Raw genomic sequence first — 20366 nt, 5'->3', positions numbered from 1 at the left:
TAGGAGAACGAGGGGTGATCTTATTGAAACATACAAGATTCTGAGGGGGCTTGACAGGGTAGATGTTGAGAAGATGTTTCCACTAGTGGGGGAATTTCGAACTAGGGGACATAGTTACAGAATAAGGTGACACTCATTTAAAATTGAGATGCGTAGGAATTTCTTGTCTCAGAGGGTAGTGAACGTCTGGAATTCTCTACCCCAGAGAGTTGTGGAGGCTAGATCACTGAAAGTGTTTAAAGAGGAGGTAGATAGATTTTTGAAATATTGGAGAGTTCAGGGCTATGAGGATCTGGCATGAACGAGGAGTTGAGGTCTGGGGCAGAGCAGCCATGATCTTATTGAATGGCGGGGCAGGCTTGAGGGGCTGAATGGCCTGTTTCTTATGTGCTTATGTTCTTAGGAATGCAGTGGTATGGGGGGGGGGGTAATGTGGGCTTGGAGGAAGTTACAGGAATAGGGAAGGGAAAGGTCATGCAGGGATCTGAAAACAAGGATGATAATTTTGAAAATCGAGGTGTGGATGTAAAAGATCCCTTGGCACTATTTACAGAGGAGCAGGGGAAGTCTTGCAGTATCCCTCAATCAACACCTAAAACAAATTATTCAGCCATTTTTCAGGGGACCACTGGAAATGTCTTCTAGGTGGGACTATTGGTGCAATAGCAGGAAATCTATATTAATGAGCTATAGCATCCCAGGGTTGCTAACCCTTTGTGATCGTCCAGATAAATCCAGAAATTAAAGATTAACCTCCTGGATACAGCTGAGAGTAACCCAGGAGAAAATTTGTTATGTTTCAATTTCTTTTGGCAATTTAACTTATTGGTTATAAAAATATTGGGGATGGAAAAAAGGCCATTTGACTGAGTCATGAATCATGCAATCAGATAATGAACAGTCTGTTTACTTTCTAATTATGGAATGGCGGGTGCCAACAGAATGGACATGTTGGGCAATCAGTGGCAGGAGTACTGGAGCAGGGCAGTTGGAGGTTATGTGAAGACACCTCCTGGACCCTATAGCATCCTGTAGTGCCCAGGCTGGCGATCTTCCAAGTCTTCATGGACAAATTTGATTGATTTGTTGCCCTAAGTGCCAAGTTGGCCTAATTTTAGTGAGTTTAAAGAGAATGTCAGTCAGCACACGCCTTGGAATAGAATCTGATTGGACACAAACCAGGACTGAGTAACAGGATGGGAATCCGCTTTCACTGTTTAAGCAGCATTGCTGGCCCTACGCCAACACCCATTAATGAGCCAAGTATTCGGATGCTGTCATGTGACTCAAAGTTAGTGTCACTCTGCAACTGTTAACGTTCAGAGAAAGGTTCAGTAAATAGTTTGCTCTGTACTGTATATAATAGTTTAGCTGCAATAAACCTGTTTGGATCTTCAGCATAACTGGACTCCAAGCATCTCATTTATGTTGCATCAGACAACATAGCTTATTACAGTTTATCCAGTTTTTATGGTGCTGTGAGTGAATGCCAGGCCCACAACTGCCTGCCACTGATCACGTAATCTGTCCCATTGTTTTCTCTTCAATTCTGAGTACAGATTTTAATTCATGTTCGATTGGGCACTAAGATAGCCTCTTCCCTCTAGAACACTGTCTGCTTAAGGCCCCACCTCACCTCTGAGGATGCTGAAACCTTCACCCATGACTCCATCACCTCAAGAATCAACATTTCCACACTAGTCTCCACACCTGCACACTTCACTTCAGCTATTTCAGAACTCTGTGGCCAATGTCCTCCTCGATACAAAGTGTCCCTATACTCAGTCTTCACTAAATTCCACTGTGCCTCAACAAAAAAGCACACACACTCAACTTAAAAGAAACGCTGCGTTTGCTGACAGCACAACCACTAGATGGTGCAGTACTGGAACATGCGCAAATGCAGGCTCATCGCCTGAAACGTCACTGTCTGCGATGTCTCAGGCAGCTGCCAGTAATAAAAAGGGCACTGCTCAATTTGTCACAAAAACAAATTAAATCCAAACCCCCTCAATGGCTGCGATCGCCGCCTCGATCCCACCCCCAACAGTATCCCGCTCCCTCCCACCATCGCCGCTTCTCTTCACCGCTGCCTCCCACACCAGTTTGCTTGCCACTCGCTTCCCATGCCGCCCCATCACCGTTTGGCCACTTGCTCCAGCTACAACACTGGCATCTACCCAGCAATGTGGAAAATTGCCCAGATATGTCCTGTACACAAAAAACAGGACAAGTCCAACCCGGCCAATTACCACCCCATCAGTCTACTCTCAATCATCAGCAAAGTAATGGAAGGTGTCATCAACAGTGCCATCAAGCAGCACTTGCTTAGCAATAACCTGCTCAGCGATACCCAGTCTGGGTTCTGACAGGGCCACTCAGCACCTGACCTCATTACAGCCTTGGTTCAAACATGGACAAATGAGCTGAACTGAAGAGGTGAGGTGAGAGTGACTGCCCTTGACATCAAGGCAGCATTTGACCGAGTATGGCATCAAGGAGCCCTGCAAAACTGGAGTCAATGGGAATCAGGGGGAAAACTCTCTGCTGGTTAGAGTCATACCTAGCGCAAAGGAAGATGGTTGTGGTTGTTGGAGGTCAATCATCTGAGCTCCAAGACATCACTGCAGGAGTTTCTCAGGGTAGTGTCCTAGGCCCAACGATTTTCAGCTGCTTCATCAATGACCTTCCTTCAATCATAAGATCAGAAGTGGGGATGTTCACTGATGATTGCACAATGTTCAGCACCATTCGCGACTCCTCAAATACTGAAGCAGTCCGTGTAGAAATGCAGCAAGACCTGGACAATATCCAGGCTTGGGCTGATAAGTGGCAAGTAACATTTGTGCCACACAAGTGCCAGGCAATGACCATCTCCAACAAGAGAGAATCTAACTATCTCTCCTTGACATTCAATGGCATTACCATCGTTGAATCCCCCACTATCAACATCCTAGGGGCTACCATTGACCAGAAACTGAACTGGAGGAGCCATATAAATACCATGGCTACAAGAGCAGGACAGAGGCTAGGAATCCTGCAGCAAGTAACTCACCTCCTGACTCCTCAAAGCCTGTCCACCATCTACAAGGCACAAGTCAGGAGTGTGATGGAATACTCTCCACTTGCCTGGATGGGTGCAGCTCCAACAACTCTCAAGAAGCTCGACACCATCCAGGACGAAGCAGCCCACTTGATTGGCACCCCATCCACAAACATTCACTCCCTCCACCACCGACGCACAGTGGCAGCAGTGTGTACCATCTACAAGATGCACTGCAGCAATGTACCAAGGCTCCTTTGACAGCACCTTCCAAACCCACGACCTCTACCACCTCGAAGGACAAGAGCAGCAGATGCATGGGAACATTACCACCTGCAAGTTCCCATCCAAGTCACACACCATCCTGACTTGGAACTATATCGCCGTTCCTTCACTGTCGCTGGGTCAAAATCCTGGAACTCCCTTCGTAACAGCACTGTGGGTGTACCTACCTCACATGGACTGCAGCAGTTCAAGGCGGCAGCTCACTACCACCTTCTCAAGGGCAATTAGGGATGGGCAATAAATGCTGGCCTAGTCAGTGACGCCCACATCCCATGAATGAATAAAAAAAATGCCATGAGCCCTTTTATGTGAGGGCAGATGGGGCTTCGGTTTAGTATGCCATTTGAAAGATAACACCTTCCAACAATGCAGCACTCCCTCAGTATTGCACTGGAAGTGTCAGCCTAGATTTTGTGCTCAAGGCTCTAGAGTGAGAACGTGAACCCACAACTTTCTGACTAAGTTTTAAGAGTGCTACCACTGAGCCACAGCTAATTTTCTCCAACCAGTTTCCTCTATTCCCCTTGCTTGTCGCTCAATGCATCTGCTCCATCATTGGAGTCTGATTTTTCAGCCATTAAATCTATCCCTCTTGAACATTTCTTCTCATCACCTCTCCCTCCCCTTAAAAAATCTTCTACAAACTTATCTCCAAAACTATAGCTTTGATCTCTCCCCACAAATCTCTTCAATTCCTGCTCAGAGAATTCTTTCACATGAGGACCACTAAATAAATGATGACATCAGCAGGCCATTCATTGTGGAATACATACAATAGTTAAATAGGCTTATACTGATACCACAGACAAGATTTTCACAACTGCAGAGAAGTTCCTAACATCTTACAGTCCTTCAGGTTGAAGTCGTTGGGAGCCTTGGCAGACCACAGCCTCATGGTGTTGACAGTGTTGTTCCTGAATCCTGGCACTGGAGTATCATACGGCATGGCAAGGACAACCTGTTTCATTAACACAAGGTCATTATTTGGCGCATAGGTCTCATCAACAGCAGCAAAGATGTTAATAATTTCCAACACCAATGATTTAAGGTCATATGATAACTTTAAGTTTCGCTGCAATGAAGATTTTTGTTGATCAGTGTAGGGTATTATAAAGTAACTTTCCTCAGGAACAGGAGTAGGTGATTCAGCCCTTCAAACCAGCTCTGCTGTTCAATTAGATCATGGCTGATCTGCCTCTTAACTCCATTTATCCTCCATTGCTCTAGATCTCTTCAGTCCCTTACCGAATAAAAATCTATCAATCTCACTCTTGGAAGGCCAACTGACTCCCGGCATCAAGAATTCCAGATTTCCACTGCGCCTTTTTTGAAGAAGACTTTCCTGATTTTGCTCCTGAATGGCCTAGCTTTACGTTTAAGATTAGGCTCCCCCGTTTCTGATTCCCCCACTAAAGGAAATAGTTTCTCTACATCTACCCTAACAAATCCTTTTAACATTCTAAATACCTCCATCAGATCACCCCTCAATCTTCTAAACTCAAGGGAATTTAAAGTCATATCCGCAAACTATCCTTGCAATATAACCCACTAAGCCTCAATTCTGACGAATCTACATTGCGCCCATTGTTATGAAAGCGCTTCCATTTTAAATTTTTTTTTGAGGACTTGTGTTTTAAAACTGAAAAGTGGATGGATGTGTATTTTTTTAACCAAGTTCACTGAAAGGACACTTGAGATGTTGTTTGAAAATGACCTTTGCTGGAAATCATGTGCTTTAAGCTCAATAAACAACAGAAACCTTGGTGGGATAGTAAGTTGCAATAAAGAAATAAGAAATTTACAAATGGATATGGATAGGTTAGGTGAATGGGCCAAAAGTGTGAGATTATCCATTTTGGTCGGAAGAATAGAAATGCAAATTATCTAAATAGAGAGAAACTTAAGAGTGCTTTGGTGCAGAGGAATGTGGGTGTCCTTGTGCATGACTCGCTGAAAACTAGTAAGCAGTTGCAGCAGGTAATAAGGAAGGCAAATGGAATTTTGGCATTTATTGCTAAAGGAGTAGAGTATAAAAGTAGGGAAGAGTTACTGCAACTGTGCAAGGCATTAGTGAGACTGCACCTGGAGTATTGCGCACAGTTTTGGTCCCCTTATTTGAGGAGGGATGTAGTTGCATTGGAGGCAGTTCAGAGGAGGTTCACTAGATTAATTCCAGAGATGAGGGGCTCGTCTTATGAAGAGAGATCGAGCAGTTTAGGCCTTTACTCTCTAGAGTTTAGAAGAATGAGAGGAGATCTAATTGAGGTATATAAGATGATTAAGGGGATTGACAAATTAGACGTGGAGAGGATGTTTCCTCTTGTGGGGCAATCTAGAACGGGAGGTCATAGTTTTAGGATAAGGGTAGAAGATTTAAAACAGAGATGAGGAGAAATTACTTCTCTCAAAGGGTTGTGAGTCTGTGGAATTCACTACTCCAGAGTGCGGTGGATGCCAGGACATTGAGTAAATTTGAGGAGACAGACAGATTTTTAATTAGTAATGGGTTGAAGAGTTATGGAGAACGGACAGGAAAGTGGAATTGAGGCCGAGATGAGATCAGCCATGATCGTATTGAATGGCGGAGCAGGCTGGAGGGCCTGAATTGCCTCCTCCTGCTCCTAGTTCTTATGTGGCCTGGGGAAGATATTTACAGAGAAGCCACATGTCAAGGTTTATGGCGGTCATGAGGTTGACTTTTTGTTTGGGGTTTGGATATTATTTTCAACTCAGTTGGGGTGTGAACTGTTTTGAAGACAGTTAGAGATCAACTTGTCAAAGAAAAAATACCTTTCTCTACCTTTTGAAGAAACCCTGCAAAGACCCAATGTGGGAGAGCAAAAATCCCTGGTGCTGCATCTCTCCTGAGAAGCTGGAAAAACCTGCCAGATTAATTCTCAACACCACCGGAAAAGAATTGCTTTAGAAAAGATCCCACTGACCCGTCACCGTATACATGGATGCCAGATCAAAAGCGACAACTGACATCTTTCCATATCTCCTCTTTTTTCTGCAAGAATTAGCAAGTATTTGGCCAAAGTATTTGTTTTGTCTTTTTTAAACAGACCTCTTGCAGAGAGAATTTCTGTGTTTTTTCTGTGCATGTGAGAGTATGTGTATGGGGTTTAAAAAGGGAACTTTCAAATCTCAATCTGTGTGTTAAGACTTTGCATCGTTACTGGCTAAGTCACGTTTTATAATAACCTGAGAATTTTGTTGATTATTAAAGGAATCTGGTTGGTGTATTTTATTCTGGGATAAAGAGTAGAGTATATGATTGACCACATTGGTAACTGTATGTTGTGACCAGTGGAGAAGTGGAACTAGAAAAGACAGTGCACTCTTCCCACCTCTGTGACGGATAATCCTAAAGTCAACGACATGCAATTTTAAGTGAGGTAATAATAAGTGAAAAGAGGAAAAGTTTTTTAAAAAACTGGTTTCTTATGCAATAAAGTCTACACTACCAGAATGTCTTCGTCAGTTGCTACAACCTTTGTGGGGAAGGAGGATGTATTCCTGGAGTGATGTGAGAAACTTAACCAAGGTTAGGCTAAAGGAATTAGCAGAAAGGTTCATGTTACAGTTAAAACCAGGGTCTAAGAAATCCGACATAATTGAAGCAATGGCACACCATGTGAAATTGGAAGGAGGAACAGACAATCCAGATGATAACTCAGTTGAATTAGCTAAAATTCAGTTGCAGATGAGGCAGCTTGAACTTGACAAAGAAAAAGAATGAAAAAAACTTAGGCTTGAACAAGTGGCGCAGTGGTTAGCACCGCAGCCTCACAGCTCCAGGGACCCAGGTTCAATTCTGGGTACTGCCTGTGTGGAGTTTGCAAGTTCTCCCCATGACCGCATGGGTTTTCGCCGGGTGCTCCGGTTTCCTCCCACAGCCAAAGACTTGCAGATGATGGGTAAATTGGCCGTTGTAAATTGCCCCTAGTGTAGGTAGGTGGTAAGGAATATGGGATTACTGTAGGGTTAGTATAAATGGGTGGTTGTTGGTCGGCACAGACTCGGTGGGCCGAAGGGCCTGTTCCAGTGCTGTATCTCTAAATAAATAAATAAAAGAAAGCGAATTGACCATGAAAAAAACTTGAATTTGACAGAGAAAAGGGCAAAAGAGAAAGCATTTCAAAGAGAAGGAAGGGAATTCAAAGTTAAAAAGCCAGAACTAAGTCAAAAGAGTGGCCTTGGCTCAAAGAAAAATTTTGATGAGTGAAGATCTGACTCCAGCCCAGGACCCAGTGGAGAGCTGTTGACATTTGTACAAGCCCTCCTGAAGCCAAACAGATGAAGTGGCCGCAGGAAAGCTGCAAACTGCTTATGCAGAGCAGGTTGATGGGCAGAGCTCACGAAGTTTATGCCATGCTTTCTGAGATGGCAAAAAAGGCTATTCTCACTGCTTATGAGTTGGTCCCTGGAGCATACAGGCAGAAATCTCAGAACCTCCAGAGACAGTCTGGGCAGACTTAAATAGAATTTGAGAGGATAAAGCAAATTAATTTTGATCGCTGGATGCAGGCACTAAAGGTAGAGGCCACATACGAGAACCTCAGGCAAATAATTCTCCTGGAAGAATTTAAAAATTCACTCCCTCTGTTGGTAAGAACCCATGTAGAGAACCAGAAGGTTTCAACAGCCAGACAGATAGTGGAAATTGCTGATGATTACAAGCTTGTTTTTAAGTCTAAGTTGTGCGTCACCCCCACAAACCCGAGAAGGATAGAAGGTGGGGAGGTGAAAGGAAGGCAAGTAGCCGGGGACAAGAAGGGACAGCTGGAAATGCTCCGGGATCTCCTCCTCAGGTCAGAAAGGAAGATGGTGAGGGTGCAAGTGAGGTCCAAAAGACCTTTGCCACAAGCTGGGACACCTTCATGCAGAATGCTGGAAGTTGCGGGGTTAACCCATGGGTCTTATTTGGGCACCCAAGGTCAATGTCGAGAAAGGGGCCCTGACCAGGAGTATGACAGATCAGGCTGTAGCTCTGACTGCAGCCCGAAGGCCAAGTACAAATACCGCTGTGAGTGCGGGGGTCATGAATAAGGAAAAGTAACTTCTTATCCCTCAAGTGAGGCAGGTAAACCTCTAGTTATACTTAGGATACAGGAGCCACTCAAACTCTTTTGCTGAGGAAAGGTATAACTTTTCACCAAAGAGCGCATTGAATGCCAAGGTTTTAGTGAATGGTATCGGCTGGGAGTATATGCCCGTACCTTTGTATCTGGTGCACCTGGAGTGTGACCTAATGTCTGGATCAGTAACTGTAAGGGTTGTCCATAGCTTGCTTGTAGATGGAGTTGACCTACTCCTGGGCAATGATTTGGCCAGAGCGAAGGTAGTAGCTTCTCCAGTAGTTACAGAAAGATCAAGTAAAGTCAAAGAGACAGAACAGTTGCAGGAAAAGGTTCCAGCAATGTTTTCTTCTTGTGCAGTGACCAGAGCAATGGCTAAACAAGTTTCATTGTCAGAGGTAAAATTGGCACCAGACAGATAGCTGAATATCTGAAACTTTGGGGATTTGGATAATCTGAAGGAAATGTTTAATAAGTCTTCTCTGATCAAGCTCAGCAAGGCAATCCAGAGTTAAATAAAGTGGCCCAATCGGCTCTAACTGAAGGGAGTTCCGGAAGGCTACTTTATTAAAAATGGGATTCTGATGAGGAAGTGGAGTCCTCCTCATTGACGTATAGATGAAAAATGGATGGTTGTTCACCAGATAGTGGTACCCCCAAGTATTGCCAGGAAATATTAAAGATAGCGCATGAAATATCTATCGCAGGACATGTGGGGCTCCGTAAGACCCAATCACATATAGGTCGACATTTTTCTGGCCAGGTCTTTCCAGGCACATGGTACAGTTTTGTAAAACATGCCATACATGCTAGATTGTGGAAAAGCCGCAACCTGCCATAAAACCGGCACCTCTAATTCCCAAACCTGTTTTTGGTGAACCATTTAGTAGGGTGTTGGTAGACTGTGTAGGACCTTCACCTAAATAAAACTGGGACACTAATATTACTCACTATCATGGATATGGCTACTCGGTTTCCAGAGGCCATTCCCTTGAGAACAATTTCTGATAAGGTAGTGGTAAAGAAGTTAACCCAGTTCTTCACTAGATATGGATTACCGATTAAGATTCCGTCGGATCAAGGTTCCAATTTAAAGTTGAAAATTTTCCAAGAAGTTATGAATAACTTGGGTATAACACAGTTAAAGTCTTCAGCATACCACCCACAGACCCAAACGACTTTAGAACAGTATCATCAGATCCTCGAAACGATGATCTTGGCATACTGTCATGAAAATCCTCATGATTGGGATAAGAGGCTAGAAGTTCTTTTGTTTGCCACTCGGGATTCACCTAATGAGTCTACTGGTTTTAGTCCTTTTGAATTAATTTATGGACATGAGATAAGAAGTTCTTTAAACTAATTAAAGAAAGGTTTTTTTTTAAAACAGATGGACAAATCTTCTGTGTTACATTACGTATTTGTGCTCCGGGAGCGGCTCACGAAAGTCTGCAAAGTGGCTCAGAAACACCTGAAAGCTTCCCAAACAACCATGAAGAAACGGGCAGACAAGCACGCCAAGATCTGAACATTTTGGTGAGGCAGTGGCGTATTGATAATGTCACTAGTCGAGTAACCCAGAGCACCAGGTTAGTGCTCTAGAGACATGGGTTCGAATCCAAAACGGCAGTTTTTGGATTTTGAATTCCATTAATAAAAATATGGTGTTAAAAAGCTGGTCTAGTGGTGACCATGAAACCATTGTCAATTGTTGTAAAAACCCATTTGGTTCACTAATGTCCTTTCGGAAAGAAAATCTGCTGTCTTTACCTGGTCTGGCCTACAAGTGACTCCAGACCCACAGCAATGTGGTTGACTCTTAAATGCCCTAGCAAGCCACACAGTTTATCAAACCGCTACAAAGTCTAAGAAAAGGAATGAAACCAGACAGACTACCCGGCATCAACCTAGGCACCAGAAATTACAGCGACAAACCCAGCCCTGTTGACCCTGCAAAGTCCTCCTTACAAATATCTAGGGACTTGTGTCAAAATTGGGAGAGCTGTCCCGCAGACAAGGCAAGCAACAGCCTGACACAGTCATACTCACAGAATCATACCTTGCAGACAACGTCCCAGACACCACCATCACCATCCCTGGGTATATCCTGTCCCACTGGTAGGATAGACCCAGCAGAGGTGGCAGCATAGTGGTATACAGTCAGGAGAGCGTTGCCCTGGGAGTCCTCAACGTTGACACCGGACCCCATGAAGTCTCATGGCATCAGGTGAAACATGGGCAAAAAAACCGCCTGATTACCACCTACCGCACCCCGCCCCCCCCACCCCACCCCCTTCGGCTGATGAATCAGTGCTTCTCCATGTTGAACGCCAATTAGAAGAAGCACTGAGGGTAGCAAGGGCACAAAATGCACTCTGGGTGGGGGCACTTCAATATCCATCACCAAGAGTGGCTCGGAAGCACCACTACTGACTGAGCTGGCTGAGTCCTAAAGGAAATAGCTGTTCGACTGGGTCTGCAGCAGGTGGTGAGGGAACCAATAATAGGGAAAAACCTACCTGACCTCGTCCTCACCAGTCTACCTGTTGCAGATGCATCTGTCCATGAACCACCATCGTGTTGTGTGACACTACCACCATGCTAAATGGGATAGATTTTGAACAGATCGAGCAACTCAAAACTGGGCATCCATGAGGCGCTGTGGGCCATCAGCAGCAACACCGGAATTGTACTCAACCACAATCTGTATCCTCATGGCTAGACATATCCCCCACTCTACCATTACCATCAAGCTGGAAGACCAACCCTGGTTTAAGGAAGAGTGCAGGAGGGCATGCCAGGAGCAGCACCAGGCATACCCTGAAAATGAGGTATCAGCTTGGCGAAGCTACAACACAGGACTACTTGCATGCCAAACAGTGGAAGTAGCATGCAATAGACAGGGCTAAGCAATCCCACAACCAACGGATCAGATCTGAGCTCTGAAGTCCTGCCACATCCAGTTGTGAATGGTGGTGGACAATTAAACAACTGACAGAAGGAGGAGGTTCCACAAATCTCCCCCATCCTCAATGATGGGGGAGCCCAGCACATCAGTGCAAAAAACAAGGCTGAATCATTTGCACCCACCTTCAGCCAGAAGTGCAGAGTGGATATTCCATCTCAACCTCCTCCTGAGTTCCCCAGCATCACAGATGCAAGTCTTCAGCCAATCCAATTCATTCCATGTATTATCAAGAAATGGCTGAAGGCACTGGATACAGCAAAGGTTATGGGCCCCAAAAACATTCCGGCTGTTGCACTGAAGACTTGTGCTCCAGAACTAGCCACGTCCCTGGCCAAGCTGTTCCAGTTCAGGTACAACACTGGCATCTACCTGGCAATGTGGAAAATTGCCCAAATATGTCCTGTGCACAAAATGCATGAAAAATCCAACCTGGTAAATTATCGCCCTATCAATCTACTCTCAATCATCAACAAAATGATGGAAGGTGTCGTCAACAGTGCTATCAAGCGGCACTTGCTCAGCAGTAACCTGCTCACGGATATTCAGTTTGGGTTCCACCAGGGCCACTCAGCTTCTGACCTCATTACAGCCTTGATCCAAACATGGACAAAAGAACTGAACTCCAGAGGGGACGTCAAGGCAGCATTTGACCAAGTATGGCATCAAGGAGCCCTAGCAAAACTGGAGTCAATGGGAATCAGGGGGAAAACTCTCCACTGGTTGGTGTCATACCTAGCACAAAGGAAGATGGTTGTGGTTGTTGGGAGGTCAATTATCTCAGTCCCAGGACATCAGTGCAGGAGTTCCTCAGGGTAGTGTCCTCAGCCCAACCATCCTCAGCTGCTTCATCAATGACCTTCCCTCCATCATAAAGTTAGAAGTGGGGATGTTTGCTGATGATTGCACAATGTTCAACACCATTCACAACTCCTCAGATACTGAAGCAGCCCATGTCCATATGCAGCAAGACCTGGACAACATCCAGGCTTGGGCTAATAAGTGGCAAGTAACATTTGTGCCACACAAGTGCCAGGCAATGACCATCTCAAACATGAGAGAATCTAACCATCTCCCTTTGACGTTTAATGGCATTACCACCGCTGAATCCCCCACTAACATCATCCTGGGGGTCACCATCGTCCAGAAATTGAACTGGACCAGCCACATAAATGCTGTGGCTACAAAGGCAGGTCAGAGGCTGGGAATTCTGCGGCAAGTAACTCACTTCTAGTCTCCTCAAAGCCTGTACACCATCTACAAGGTACAAGTCAGGGGTGTGATGGAATACTCTCCACTTGCCTGGATGAGTGCAGCTCCAACAATACTCAAGAAGCTCGACACCATCCAGGACAAAGCAACCTGCTCGATTGGCACCCCATCCACAACCTTCAACATTCACTCACTTCACCACCGATGTAGAGTGTCAGCGGTGTGTACCATTGACAAGATGCACTGCAGCAACTCACCAAGACTCCTTCGACAGCACTTTCCAAACCCGCGACCTCTTCCACCTCGAAGGACAAGGGCAGCAGATGCATGGGAACACCACCACCTGCAAGCTCCCCTCCAAGCCACACACTATCCTAGCTTGGAACCATATCGCCATTCCTTCACTGTTACTGGGTCAAAATCCTGGAACTCCTTTCCTAACAGCACTGCTTGTGTACCTACACGCCAAGGACTGCAGCAGTTCAAGAAGGCAGCGCACCACCACCTTCTCAAGGGCAATTAGGGATGGGCAATAAATGCTGGCCTAGCCAGCGACGCCCTCATCCACGAACGAATATAAAAAAGCCAGGATGTACAACCTTAGCCACACGATGTGGATGTGGGGGAATGCCATTCTATGAAACAGCATCCTTATTGCTTAGGTCCAGAGAAACAGGCCCAGGTAAAAGCAGAAATCCAATACATGCTGCAAAATCACCTAATTGAACCCAGTTAAAAGCAGTTGGAGTTCCCCGGTCGTGTTAGTGCCTAAACCTGACGGTTCAACTAGACTCTGCATAGACTACAGAAAGGTTAATGCAGTAACAAAGGCAGACGCCTACGCAATTTCTTGTTTTGAAGACTTTATTGACAGAGTAGGCAGTGCCACGTTTCTTACAAAAATAGATTTGTTCAAGGGATACTGGCAGTTTCCTTTCACACCGTGAGCTAAAGAAATATTGGCCTTTGTCACACCCGACGGTCTTTTCCAATGCCAAGTGATGCCATTCAGGCTAAAAAATGCTCCTTCAACCTTTCAGAGACTAATGAAGCAAACGATAGCTAACTGTTCCTAACTGTGTGGTTTACCCTGATGATGTGCTGGCATACAGTGATACTTGGAAGGACCACTTGGAACAACTAGAAGCTGGGTTTAGAACATTACAATCAGCTGATTTAGTGATAAACTTTGTCAAAAGTGAATTTGCAAAAGTGAGAGTAACCTACCTCGGGCATATAGTAAGGCAAAAACAAGTGTTGCCAAGAACAACAAAAGTACAAGCATTGATGGAGTTTCCTACCCCTAAGACTCAGCGAGAAATCATGAGGTTTTTGGGGATGTGTGGTCTCTACTGCAAGTTTGTACCAAATTTTAGTACAATAGCTGCTCCACTGACAGATTTGCTACAAAAAAAACCAAGGTAGTGTGGTCAGAGGAGTGCCAAGCATCTTTTGAGAAGCTGAAAGCCATTTTGATTAATGAACCAGTGTTGGCTGCCCTAAATTTCACTCAGCCCTTCAAGGTAGCAATTGATGCTCGTGACCTGGGGGTCGGTGCAGTCCTGTTACAAGACGATGAATCAGGCATAGAAAGGCCAGTGGGATACTTTTCCAAAAAGCTAAATCAACACCAAAAGAGATATTCAGCAGTGAAAAAAAAAACCCTGGGCTTATTCCCAGCTCTTAAGCATTTTGAAGCCCATGTCTGCCACGACTAGAGAGAGACACCGGTAGATACTGATCATAACTCCCTAGCCTTTGTGGAAAATTTTAAAAACCAGGATGCCAGACTATTTCGATGGAGTTTACAATTGCGAGCTTATCACTTAAAGATGATCCACATTGCTGATGCTTGGTCTAGGATCTAACTTTGCTTTGAGTTTTCTGAGTGCAAAGATGGTACAAAGCTGAACTGTATTAGCTATAGATAAAGAGTGAATGTGACCGAGTGCGTAAATGTGTTTTAATATTTTTCATCTTCTGTTTTTTTCACTCTTTGTAATGAAACACATTTAAAAGTGGCGTTTCATTCCTCCAAGGATGTAGGTGTTATAAAAGTGCTTCCATTTTTAAATTTTTTTTGAGGACTTGTGTTTTAAAACTGAAAAGATTCCATGGATGTGTATTTTTTTTTTACCAAGTTCACTGAAAGGACACTTGAGATGTTGTTTGAAAACAACCTTTTCTGGAAATCATGTGCTTTAGACTCAATAAACAACAGAAACCTTGGTGACCTGGGGAAGATGTTTAGAGAAGCCACATGTCAAGGTTTATGGAGGTCACGAGGTTGACTTTCTGTTTGGGGTTTAGATATTGTTTCCAGTTCAGTTGGGGTGTGAACTGTTTTGAAGACAGTTGGAGATCAACTTGCCAAGGAAAAAATACCCAGCTCACCTCTTTCTTTACCTCTTTGAAGAAACCCTGCAAAGATCCAGTGTGGGACAACAAAAATCTCTGGTGCTACATCTCTCCTGAGAAGCTGGAAAAACCTGCTAGATTAATTCTCAATGCCGCCTGAAAAGAACTGCTTTAGAAAATATCCCACTGACCCATCACCGTATATGTGGATGCCAGATCGAAAGGGACAACTAACATCCTTTCATATCTCCTCTTTTTTCTGCAAGAATTAGCAAGTATTTGGCCAAAGTATCCTTTATCTTTTTTTTTTAAAAAACAGACCTCTGCAGAGAGAATTTCCATAGTTTTCAGTGTGAGTTTGTAAGGTTTAAAAAGGGAACTTTCATATATAATCTGTGTGTTAAGACTTGGCTTCTTTACTGGATAAGTCTCGTTTTATAATAAACTGATAATTTTGTTATTTATTAAAGAAACCTGGTTTGTGCATTTTATTCTGGGATTAAAATAGAGTATTTAAATATTATCACAGACTTGTATTAATTTTTTCTCCTCGGATGAAAACAGCATGTGCCTTTAAGACTGTTAAGGGAGGGAGAATTCAGGAATTTCTAAGGCAGTGTGTGCCAGCAACTGCACTGTTACGTGGCAACAGCAGGAGAGAGGGAGAAGTCACATGGTGTGGTGTTTCGATTTGACTGTGTGTGGAGATGGCTGGGACTGGTCTGAACCAGTTAGTTTTGGCAGACTCTCCATTGAGGCATGCTACTGAAAAGAAAGCTGTCATTTCTCTCAGCAAACATTCTACAGGGGAGCTACGGGCCGAGTTAATTGCCTAAAGAAGAAAAGCTTTCTGTTGTCGAGAAACTGTTTGTATAGCTAAAGGAAATGTTGATGCCTGTTGCAGCTGAAGAGTTTGAAAGAGTAAGAACAGACTACTGCATCAAATCCATGTGAAGCCCTCGAGTGGCCTTTGACTACTTTCACATTAGAATACCTCATCCATCAGGAACGTAAGCTGCAGCTAATTTTTACAAACACCACTTTTAAAAACCAGTTAACTAACTACTGTTATTTTTTAATGTATGAGTGTGAATGGGGGAGTTAAGATTAAATAAGAAGTTACAAAGTCTTTAGACATAGGTTTATCTTAATATGAACATACAAATTAGCAGCAGGAATAGGCCACTCGGCCCTTCGAGCCTGCTCCACCATTCAACAAGTTCATGGCTGAACTGATTACTCCACATTTCCACCTACCCCTGATAACCTTCCACCCCCTAGCTAATCAAGAATCTATCTACCACTGCCTTAAAAATATTCAAAGACTCTGCTTCCACTCTCTTTTAAGGAAGAGAATTCCAAAGACTTATGACTCTCTGCGGGAAAAATATTTATTCTCATCTCTGTCATAAATGGGCGACCCCTTATTTTTAAACAGTGACCCCTAGTTCTGGATTCTCCTGCAAAGGGAAACATCCTTTCCATATCCACCCTGTCAAGACCCCTCAGGATTGTATATGATTCAATCATGTTGCCTCTTACTCTTCTAAATTCCAGTGAATACAAGCCTAGCCTGTCCAATCTTTCCTTATAAGACAGCCCAACCATTCCAGGTATTAGTCTAGTAAACCTTCTCTGTACTGCCTCCAACACATTTACATCCTTCCATGAATAAGGAGACCAGTACTGTACACAGTACTCCACATGTGGTCTCACCAACGCCTGTATAGCTGAAGCATAACCTCCCTATTCAATTACCCTCGCGATAAACGATAACATTCTATTAGCTTTCCGAATTATGTGCTGTACCTGCATACTAACCATTTGCGATTCATGCACTGGGACACCCAAATCCCTCTGCATCTCAGAGCTCTGCAATCTCTCACCATTTAGATAATATGCTTCTTTTTTATTCTTCCTGCCAAAATGGACAATTTCACATTTCCCACATTAAACTCCACTTGCCAGATCCTTGCCCACTCACTTAACCTATCTATATCCCTTTGTAGCTCCCTTATGTCCTCTTCACAAGTTACTTTCCTACCTATCTTTGTGTCATCAGCAAATTTCGCAACCATACCTTCGTTCCCTTCATCTAAGGCATTTATATAAATTGTAAAAAGTTGAGGCCCCAGCACACCACACGTTACATCTTGCCAACCAGAAAATAACCCATTAATGCCTACCCTCTGTTTCCTGTTAGCTAACCAATCTTCTATCCATGCCAATATGTTACCCCAGTACACCATGAGCTTTTATTTTGTGCAATAACCTTTGATGTGGCACCTTATCAAATGCCTTCCGGAAATCTAAGTACAATACATCCACCGGTTCCCCATTACCCACGGCACATGTAACTCCCTCAAAGAACTCCAATAAATTGGTTAAACATGATTTCTCTTTCACAAAACTATGTTGAGTCTGCCTAATTACCTTGAATTTTTCTAAGTGCCCTGCTATAACGTCTTTACCAATAGTTTCTAACATTTTCCCCAAGACAGATGTTAAGCTAACTGGCCTGCTTTCTGTCTCCCTCCCTTTTTGAATAAAGGATTTACATTTGCTATTTTCCAATCTAATGGAATCTTCCCCGAATCTAGGGAATTTTGGAAAATTAAAACTAATGCATCAACTATCTCACTAGCACTTCTTTTAATACCCTAGGATGAAGTCCATCAGGACCCGGGGACTTGTCAGCCCGCAGCTCCAACAACTTGCTCAGTACCACTTCTCTGGTGATTGTAATTTGAGTTTCTCCCTCCCTTCCATTTCCTGACTTACAGCTAATACTGGGACGTTACTTGTATCCTCAATCGTGAAGCCCGATACAAAATATCTGTTCAATTCATCTGCCATCTCCTTATTATCCATTATTAATTCCCCAGACCCATTTTCTATAGGACTCTTTTCTTTTTCAAATATTTATAGAAACTCTTACTATCTGTTTTTATATTTCTAGCTAGCTTTCTCTCGTACCCTAATTTTACCTTCCTTATCAATCTTTTAGTCATTCTTTGCTGTTTTTTATATTCTGTCCAATCTTCTGACCTGCCTCCCATCTTTACGCAATTATAGGGTTTTTCTTTAAGTTTGATACTATCTTTAATTGTTTTAGTTAACCACAGATGGCGGGCGCCATCCTTGGAATTTTTCTTTCTCGTTGAAAGGTATCTATTCTGCATATTCTGAAATATCCCCATAAATGTCTGCCACTGCATCTCTATTGACCTACCCCTTAACCTAATTTTCCAGTTCACTTTACCTTGCTCTGCTTTCATGCCCTCATAATTGCCTTTATTTAAGTTTAAAATATTAGTCTTGGACCCACACTTCTGTCCCTCAAAGTGAATGTAAAATTCAATCATATTATGATCGCTGCTACCTAGGGGCGCCTTAACTATGAGGTCATTAATCCTATCTCATTGCACAATACCGGTTCTAATATAGCCTGCTCTCTGGTTGGCTCCAGAACATAGTGTTCCAAGAAATTATCCCGAAAACATTCTATGTACTCCTCATCTAGGCTACCTCTGCCCATCTGATTTTTCCAGTCTATATGTAGGTTAAACTCCCCCATAATTATCACTGTACCTTTCTGACAAGCTGCCATTATTTCTTCCTTTATACCCCATCCTACAATGTGGTTAATACTGTTTAAGATTTAGTTTTTTATATAAATAGTTACTTTGTTGTTGTCTAAAGATACCTGATTTGGTCTGTTTTATTCCGGGGGTTACTACTGTTTTCCAGTTGGGTGGAAAGTTTTAAATAATATGGAGTGACGGAACTGAACTGACAGTGCATTGCTCTACCGCGCTTGTAACAATATATGTTGTGACCTGTGGAGAAGTGGAACTAAGAAAGACAGTGCACTCCTCCTGCCTCAGTCATACCAAATCCAATATATCCTTCCTGAGGTGCAGCGCCCCGAACTGAACGCAGTACTCCAGGTAAGGTCTGACCAAGGCTCTATACACCGGAAGCATGACTTCCTCCTGTTTGAATTCCAGCCCCCTTGAGATAAAGGAGATTCCTTTTTGTACCCATCTGTTACGAAGTGGCCTACAGTAGAATACTGTTTTCTTTTCCAATAATGTAATTTTTATATAACCACATCTTTTCCTTCCACCATCAATTAAAAACAAAAGCACTTCCTCTTGAGATTTTCCAGGCTTATTTACCTGTGTGAGGTATGAACATCTTTAATGCATTTCAACGGACTGACTGTGTACACCCAGGCTTCTAGCACTAACATCATTTGCTGGCAGGAATTGAGGGTTTTTCTCTGTTGAGCTCCAAAATGTTGTACTGTAGAACGGTAGGTTCTAGATTTATGGGGGGTTAAATTAATCTTCCCTTCTTGATGGAAAGCACCTCACTTTCTCTCATTGACTTCTCCAGCGGCACATAAAGATTATTCATGCGACAAAAGCACAAGCAAAAATTGGTATCTTACCACTCCACTATAGTTTGATAGTGCAACAGCAATCTGTAGTCCCCCTTAATAGTTCTACATACTGCAGGTTAAGCGGTACGCACCTGAGTATCAACCCATCTGATGCCGCCTGCAGCATGCTCGACCCGTCCATAGAAATGAACAGGAAGGGTGTATTCTGGTCGTGCCTTTTCCCAAGGGTTACCATAGCGCAGCCAATCATCAGCTTCTTCTACCTGCAAATGAATAAATAAACAAAGGGAGCATAATGGCAACAATTTATAATCTCCTGTTAATTTTTTTGTTTTCTATAGGCATGCATTTCTTTGTAATTTAGAAAAAAATCAAAACAAATATAAAATATAAAACAGTGCAAATATTTATTTTTGTGACAAAACTGAAGTAAAAGTATAAACGAGTGGATTACATAGGATATATGGCACAGATGTATGCTACTCGGCCCAACCAGTCCATGCTGGCATTTAAGGTTCACTCGAGCCTTCTCCCATCTTACCTCATCTAAATCTATCATCCCTCTATTCCCTTCTCCCTCATATGCTTGTCTAGCTTCCCCTTTAATGCATCTATACTATTCACTTCAACCACTCCCTGTGGTACTGAGTTCCACATTCTCACCACCCTTTGGATAAAGAAGTTTCTTTTGATTTCCCTATTAGATTTTTTGGTGACTATCATATTGATGGCTTCTAGTTATGCTCTTCCCCACAAGAGGAAACATTTGCTCTGTATCCATTCTATCAAAACCTTTCATAATTTTATAAAGACCTCGATCAGGTGACCCCTCAACCTTTTTCGAGGAGACCCAGCCTGTTCCTCCTTTCCTGATATGTATACCCTCACATTTCTGATATCATCCTTGTAGATCTTCTCTGCACCCTCTCCAGTGCCTCTATATCCTTTTTATAATATGGCAAGCAGAACTGCACACAGTACTCTAAGTGTGGTCTAACCAAGGCTCATTACAGG

General features: G+C 43.3%; 1 protein-coding gene across 1 annotated transcript in view; it reads right to left on the bottom strand.

The window, feature by feature from the left end:
* The window catches only part of pygb (phosphorylase, glycogen; brain), a 155527-nt gene that overhangs the window by 88413 nt on the left and 46748 nt on the right, over window positions 1-20366 (bottom strand). The window contains exons 5-6 of the mRNA XM_068044523.1: window positions 19484-19615; window positions 4175-4286 (exon numbers count right to left, since the gene is read on the bottom strand). Of these exons, the coding sequence (XP_067900624.1) occupies window positions 4175-4286; window positions 19484-19615 (244 nt within the window). The remainder of the gene's footprint in view (window positions 1-4174; window positions 4287-19483; window positions 19616-20366) is intronic.

This window comes from Heterodontus francisci, chromosome 13, assembly GCF_036365525.1.
Source record: "Heterodontus francisci isolate sHetFra1 chromosome 13, sHetFra1.hap1, whole genome shotgun sequence".
Lineage (NCBI taxonomy): Eukaryota > Metazoa > Chordata > Chondrichthyes > Heterodontiformes > Heterodontidae > Heterodontus > Heterodontus francisci.
Note: the sequence above shows the minus strand (reverse complement) of the source record. Positions and strands in the feature narration are given on the sequence as shown.